Source organism: Geospiza fortis, unplaced genomic scaffold, assembly GCF_000277835.1.
Source record: "Geospiza fortis unplaced genomic scaffold, GeoFor_1.0 scaffold373, whole genome shotgun sequence".
NCBI lineage: Eukaryota > Metazoa > Chordata > Aves > Passeriformes > Thraupidae > Geospiza > Geospiza fortis.
The window spans coordinates 374,738-382,521 of record NW_005054518.1 but is presented as its reverse complement, the minus strand read 5'-3'; the positions used below and the strand labels follow the sequence as shown (position 1 = coordinate 382,521).

General features: G+C 48.0%; 1 protein-coding gene across 2 annotated transcripts in view; it reads left to right on the top strand.

Moving 5' to 3' along the window:
* Positions 1-4,814: 4,814 nt before the first annotated feature.
* Positions 4,815-7,784, top strand: part of GJC1 (gap junction protein gamma 1) — a 3,888-nt gene continuing 918 nt past the window's right edge. The window contains exons 1-3 of one of the 2 annotated variants that reach the window (XM_031063639.1): positions 4,815-4,929; positions 6,883-6,952; positions 7,067-7,784. The exon at positions 7,067-7,784 is cut by the window's right edge and continues 918 nt beyond it. In XM_031063639.1, coding sequence (XP_030919499.1) covers positions 7,086-7,784 — 699 coding nt within the window. In that variant the 5' untranslated portion in view covers positions 4,815-4,929; positions 6,883-6,952; positions 7,067-7,085. Of the gene's footprint in view, positions 4,930-6,879; positions 6,953-7,066 lie in introns of both variants that reach the window. The other variant, XM_005429004.2, reaches the window with a different exon arrangement.

The window sequence follows — 7,784 nt, the reverse complement described above, 5'->3', positions numbered from 1 at the left end:
GCTCTGTCACCCATGACCCTGGACTGCTGGAAAGTCTTGGATACAATAAACTGCATTTTGGATACAATAAACTGCATTTTGGAGAGCCACCTGAAGTCCTGCATCTCTCATTCAGGCTCTTACACCGTGGAGCCTGTCAGCACTGCAGGCTCCTGCTCTCAGATGAACTCGGGTCAGGCTCAGCTCATCCTGTCCTGGTGCTGCTGGGGTGGTCCCGCTGTCCCTGCCGGTCTCGGGGGTCTCTGTGGTCAGGATGACCCCAAAATGTGTTTGACAATCTCTTTTCCCAGCCTGGCAGCTGAAGAAGAAGTCAGGATTCTTCTATTCTCGTTCTCAAAGTTGTTTATTGTTTCTTATCTATAACATTCTTTCTCTGGCCCACTGAGGTCTGTCTGGCAGGTTGGGTTGAGGCACACTGGTCTTATCTTTTATACTAAAAACTGCATGTACATTATTGACAATAATTTCCCAATATCCATCACCTATGTTAAACAGTGAGTTTGTACTCTAAACCAACTAAAAGTGCCAACATCACCCAGAAGATGGAGGATATGAAGAAGAAGGAAGGACAAGGCACACCCAAATCCCTCCATCTTGGCTTCTGATCCCCATTCTAAAAACTCAAAATCCTACCTTTCTATCTTGTAACAAACTATCATTCTACTTAAACTTTCATTACTTGTGAATCCTCATATAAGGTTGGTAATTGTTTTTTTCCAAGGGCTAAAATCGAAGGCACAGGTGTTTTTGACTCTGAGCCCCCTGTCAGGGTCCTGAGTCCTGCAGGGCAGCCAGAGGAATTTCCTGGGTTCTGAGATTTCCAGGGTGCCTGCCCTGCCCTGCACACGCTGCCTCCTGCAGCAGCACTCTTGCTGGAGGTGCAGTAAAAGCTGGTTTGGGCCAGCACAAAACACGTCGTGATTTCATCTGAATTTTGTCACTGCGGGGGAGTGTTGCTAAAATTGTCACTTGGCTTCCCATGTTAGCAGTACCTAGAGGGCACGCCGAGGCGACCGGAGGTTCATGTCTTAGCTGCAAATTCCAGTTTATCTGTAAGCTGAATGCTGGAGTGGGTATATGTTGATTTTCAAAAAGATACGTACTTGACATCTTGATTTTTTTGACAGCGCAAGAATCTTATTATATCCCTACCTCTTACCCATATTTTCCTGTTCTATTTATATCCCACATAGGAGCTGTGGTCTCATCATTCAGCGTGGGGTTTTGTAGACTCGGGGGATTGGTCTGGGAATCAGCAGAGCCTTGTTAGCATGCCTGGGATTGGAAGGCACCATTCAGAAATGGTTTCCAAATTGACATTGACATTGTGGCTTTTTCCAAACCATTCTGTGCTGTTGCCACGTGAGCCCTGCCAGATGACAGAGGATTTATTTGAAAGAGCACTGTGTGTTCTCCAAAAAGTCCCAGCCTTTTCCTTCTCAAGTATTCTATAAGATTAAAAATAAAATTCAGTGCACTCTTCTTATTCCTTTTCATCTTTATTGCTGAAAACAGGAGTAAAATTGGTGGTGATTGAACCCACTTCCTTCACAGAGGATAGAAGGGTGATAGTTGTGTTATCCCAGGGATATCCCCACCTCCTTGCTCCTGTGTCACTCAGAGCAGTGGACACTGGAATTGCTGCTCAGGGAATGCAGGTGGCATCAGCACAACACTCACCAGGATTCAGGATTCAGAATGGTGACACGGGATTCAGGCACCATTCCAGTGCTGGGTCTGGCCACAGCTCTCTGCTTTCTTGAGCAGTAAAGTCTTACTCGTTTTCCAGGTTAAAAAAAAAAAGAAAGGAACCCCTCTGCTTCCTCAAAAGTACTTGTAAATCATGTAATTTCTTACTTTTCAATGTAAATGAGATCTGAGTGAATAATGCTAATTATTCATTCATCCTAATTCAAACACTGTTTTAATTAGCCCGTGGGCCCAATTTCACTTTCATGCAGCATGAAACCTCTTTTGATTAACAACAGAATTGCCATGCATTTCTTCTTTTTTTTTTCCCTGCTCAGCACATGTCTTTTTAAACTGCTTAAAAACAAAACAAAACAAATAAATCATTAATAAATTAATCAAATTTCATTAGCATGACCTGGGAAGACATAATTTAGGGAGGAAAAAAGTCTTCTGTGGATATATTCATTCTCCTTAACAACTGCCTTGAGGCTATGAAGCCTTCAGAGAAGCCTTGTCTGAGGAGCTGCTGGTGGAAGACGAAAATTTAGGGACCCTGCACCACTCCCTGCCATCAAAGGGCAGGGACACCTTCCACCAGTTTGTGCTGGGCTGGGGCCAAGGGGCTCCAGTTTGTACTGGGCTGGGGCAGTTTGGACTGGGCTGGAGTCAAGGGGCTCCAGTTTGTGCTGGGCTGTTGCTAAGGGGCTCCAGTTTGTGCTGGGCTGGGCCCAGTCTGTGCCAAGACAAGGCCAGGAGATGGTTCTGAAGGTGTTTGGGATTTCATAGCCCGGAATGAGGCTGCCTTGACACCCACCTGGTGCTGGCTGTCCTGCCCTCCAGGTGCTCTCAATCTCAGCGGAATGGGGACACTGCTGGAGCAGTTTTAGTTTCCTCCTGCCCCACTGTTGTCCCTGCCACACCTCAGCTGTCCCATCCAATGGCTGGGTTTGGAGCATTTTACAATAATACTGCTCCACACTGCAGGTCTTCCCACTCTGAGTAGCAGGAAGTTGTCTGTTTGAGGAGAAAGCTGAAAGGAAGTGAAAATTTGAATGTTAAAATGTTTAAATTCTTAGCCAAACCCTGTGGTCTGGGTAGAGGAGGGGGCACACCTGAGGGGCCATTCCCTGGCTGTGTGTGAACAGCAGCTGTGTTAACTCCAGAAATTCTTCACCTGAAGCTGATTTCTTTTTTCCCCATGTACCTGCTCCAAATTATTCTTCATTGTCTCTGGATGTCAGAGCCTGCAAAGCTTTAATTCAGGAGCCAGCCCACTGTCAGAGATAAGCCTCCTGATATTTCATCGTGGATCCTGCCCGCTCCAAGGAGCCTCTTCGGCTGGAAGTGCTGAAATGAACTTATGACAAATACAAGAAATGAAAGTCTCTCTCAAATGCACTTTCTGGCATGACTTAAATTAGCTGAAATTGCTGACATTCTGCCTTTCTCAGATGCGTGTCAGTGTCCATAGACTTTTCTTTCAAACATTGGAAAATTATTGAGTTAAATGTTGCCAGAAACAGCAGCTGCAGGAGCGTGGGTGTACGTTGGGTGAAGGTTGCTGTGATGTGGCTGGGTGCTGCAGCACACAGGAGGAGAGGCACAATGTGCCCCTCTAACCTTGGCTGATCCCACAGAACGGAAGGACACCACCGGAATTCCACTTGGAAGCTCTTGGGTTTGTTCTGCATTGAATTTGCATGGGCTGAACCTTTCCAAGACTTAATGACTGTCATTTTGCTTGAACCAAAACATTTCCTTAAAGACCAGGAAGTTCTTTGCCTGCTCATGGGTCCTCCTGTGTTTGTCCCAGCAGTCAGGACTAGGACTAAATGGACAAAGTGACACTTTCTTGGCAAAGGGAATCAGCTCTTGGGCAGCTTCAGAGCTCCACAGCCAGGACCCATTAATTGGCAGGTCCTGGTTGTTAACCACAGGTTGGGTAAATCCTCCTGCACCCCAGGGCTGTGGGAGCCCCACATATGTCTGTACATAGGTCTGGCACTCTGTGCATTGATACAACTGCTGGAATTCAGGTTGGGAATCACAGGAATGATTCCTGTGCTGTTTTTGGTACCTGTCTGCAGGTAGAAAATGCACTGTGAAAAGCTGGCACGTACCTTGAAGAAATTTCTTAGATGGGAGGCAGCAGCTTGTCTAAAAGTAAAGATTCTCTTACTGAAATCTGCACTCATTTCAAACTTCCCTGTCCTTAACTCCTGAGGAATGTGACAGTATATGAAAATTTAAAGGCTGGTTCCTGCTGTTACTCCAAATTTACATTGGCAACAGTGTTTAATTAATTTCAAATTTACTTAGTAGTTTGCTTTCAGTGAAAAGTGTGGCCCTGACATTTTCAGCAAATAAGAATTAGCCTCTTAAACTCCTTTGGGTTTTGTCTCTTTTTTAGTTGATGAATCATGAGGGGGGAGACATGCCTGTCCTGTTGGTGCCCAGGGTGATGAGATGGGCAGAGCAGTGTGGTGGGAGAGGGGTTTTGGGGTTCCTCCCCTCTGTTAACCTCCTATTCCAGATGTGGGGTTCACCTGCCTTTGCTGCCCATTGCCCTTCTTAGGCAATGCAGGACCCCCAGACTCACTCCCCTCATCTGGACCCCAAATCTGAGTGGGGGGTGTCTGAAGCACTGTCTCATTCCACTAACACAGAACTCGAGTGGCAGAGCTGCTCTTGGGTGCTTTTCTGAAATGGGGGTGCCAAGCCCTTGCTGCAGGAAGGGGCTGCTCTGGGACTGGAACCTCTGGTCCCTTTGCCTGTTAAAAATGTGTTATTTCAGCCAGTGCTCTGTGGAATGCTGGCAGCAGGGATTTCAGCCAGTGCTCTATGGAATGATGGCAGCAGGGAGAGCTTGGATGGAAGCCTTGGGAGGATTGCATGCACCTCTGATAGCTGTTATCTGTGGAACACATCTGATTCAAACGTGCCTTTCTTCAGGGCTGAGTGCAGGTGGCCTGTCCACCTGAGGGAGGGCTGGGGATTTTTGTCCTAATTGGTCATTTTAATGACACATCATCATCCCAGCTCATTACTGTTGGGATTCACTTTCATTTTCCTCTTATGTTTCCCAACTAAACAAATTGATCTTTGTAAATCACTCACTTTTAGGCATCCTCCCTGTCCCTCAGCTGGTTTTGAGCCTCCTGTCCGCACTCTCTGATGCTGGAGCAACTGCTGAAGGATGCAGCCGCAGGCGCCCGGGGCTGTCTCGCTAACAAGGAGGTAAGATCACCCCCCTGGCTGCTGATTGCAGGTGACACAGCCAGGGCTCCATCCATCCCCTGCACTCTATCAACAGCTCTCCCTGAGACCCTGAGCCTTCAGGGGCCTCATTCCCTTCCCTGTTAACTGAACACCCACAGCAACCTCTTCCCCTGTTACAAAACCCTGCTCTGCTGGGCCTGAGCTGCCCTGAGTGTGGTTCAGGCAGTGGGGCTGTTCCAGCCTCCCCAGCAATCTTTGTTTTCCTGTACTGGTAACTCTCATCTCCAGTTCTCAGCCTGCAAACTCGTGTCCCATGGGTCCATTTCCCAGCTGAGCTTGGGATGATCAGCCTGGCTGCCAGGGATTTTCAGAGCTGCTGTAATTATGGAACTGATCTTGGACCTAATATGGGAATCATTTGTCAAGACTTTTGTTACTTCTGATCACTTAATATGGCCTTTTTTTATATTCTCCTGTGCTATTTTTTTTTTCTCACTGTCATGAAGGGATAAATCAAATGTCCTGCACAGCCCATCCACACTATATCCCTGCTCTTGGCTTTTCAGTGAAATGCTGAATTCCACCAGAGGGAGATCACATTGATATCCTTTAGTTCTGCATTGCTTGCATCTCCTCACATTTCATTATTTTGCTTATAAACAACTCTGTAGTTATGTGGAAGAAGTTGAATAGTTCCAAGAATTAGTTTTCCTCCAGTCTCCTGGAATTTCTTCAGGTTAAGAATAAGAATTCTTAAGCATAAGAATTCTTAATTCTTATTCTAAAGATAAGAATTTCTTCAGGTTAAGATCAGAGTGCTGGAGATTTGTCCAGCTCTGTGTTCAAAATCTGTCACCAAATGTTTTTCTGATGTAATAATTTCTTTTAATAATCTCTGTGTCAAACTGATGCTTGACATCATCAAAAGTCTGAAAGATGCCTCATCCCCTGTTACTCCAACAGTGTCCAACAGTGTTTTATCAGTTTCACTCCTTGGAGCTCCAGGAGGGCCTGCAGTCTTGCTGGGGTTGCCAGACTGGAATTTCCAAGGCTGGGATTTTTACTGTTAGGATTGCAAATTTATCCTGGAGTCCTGGAATGGTTTGGGGTGGAAGGGCCCTTGCAGCCCATCCAGTGCCACCCCCTGCCACGGGCAGGGACACCTTCCACTGCCCCAGCTTGCTCCAAGCCCACTCCAACCTTGAACACTTGAGCACTTCCAGGGATCCAGGGGCAGCCACAGCTTCTCTGGGCAACCTGGGCTCTGCAGGCATTGGAATTTGGCAGGGCTGCCCCTGGCAGGCTGTGCCAGCCCCGCTCGGGAGCATGGCCAGGCCCAGCAGTTCCGGCGCTCGCTCAGCTCCTGCCAGCGCCCTCCCTTCTCCCCTCACCCCCCTCCACTCACTGCTCTTCTAAAAGTTTTGACAGGTAACTCTTTCTAACCAGGTTTTCACTACAAAATCCACACTGAAATATTTTCTGACCTTGGGAGGAAGGGTTTGAGCCTCCCAGAGGGGCTGGACCCAAATCCATCCACAGGATAGGAGTTCCTTGGCCCAGCAGGATGACACTTCTCAGGCCACCAGGTTGTCCTGCCTTTGCATCACAGGTGGGCTGGGCCATCCCTTCCTGAACTAGGAGAACTGGTACTGCCCTTGGACACAGCAGTGTGTCCTGTGGGTTGTGTCTGAGACCATGATTACCAGCCCAGGCTTTAACAAATTAGAATAAATCCTCTTGTCAGTGGTGGAATGTGGCCAACAGCACCCAAAAATCTCATGGGTGCTTGTCTTCCCATCCACTGTGCTTTGGAGTCTTCAACTTCCACTTTAAATGTTTTTGTCAACCTGTGACATACAGTGCAGCTGTGTCTGTCTTGGGCTGGGGATTAGCTTTGGGAGCACTTTTAAAATGAAATTGTACTGAACTATAAATGAAATTATACTGAACTGCTACTTTTTCTTCCAGCAGATTCCTCAAAAGCCTGCGGAGGGGACGTAGGATCTTCAAGCAAATTCTGGCAGCTGGATCCCGATAGCAGGTGGTGCTCATAAACATGGAGGGGTGTTGGGTGTAAAGGTCAAGTTGAGTTTGAACCATTGAGGCTCGAGCTGATAAACTCATAAATATGTGGGGCTTCTGTTTGTTTTTTTAGATAAACTCATTTGACCACCATGAGTTGGAGCTTTCTGACCCGCCTGTTAGAGGAGATCCAGAACCACTCAACCTTTGTTGGCAAAATCTGGCTGACAGTGTTGATTGTGTTTCGGATTGTCCTGATTGCCGTGGGAGGAGAATCCATTTATTACGACGAACAAAGCAAGTTTGTGTGCAACACGGAGCAGCCGGGCTGCGAGAACGTCTGCTACGACTCCTTCGCGCCTCTGTCGCACGTCAGGTTCTGGGTGTTCCAGATCATCCTCGTGGCCACTCCCTCGGTGCTCTACTTAGGCTATGCCATCCACAAAATCGCCAGGATGGTGGAGCACAGCGAGGCCAGCAGGAGAGCCAGGAGGAGGAGCTTGCCCATCCGCTGGAAACAGCACCGGGGCTTGGAGGAAGCTGAGGGTGACCACGAGGAAGATCCCATGATGTACCCGGAGATCGAGGTGGAGAGCGTCAGGGAGAGCAAGGAGAAGCAGAGCCCTGCCAAAGCCAAGCACGACAGCCGGCGGCAGATCCGGGAGGACGGGCTCATGAGGATTTACGTCCTGCAGCTCCTGGTCAGGGCCCTGTTTGAGGTTGGCTTCCTGGTGGGGCAGTATTTCCTCTACGGCTTCCAGGTGAGCCCCGTGTTCGTGTGCAGCAGGAAGCCCTGCCCGCACAACGTCGATTGTTTCATTTCCAGGCCGACGGAAAAAACCATTTTCCTG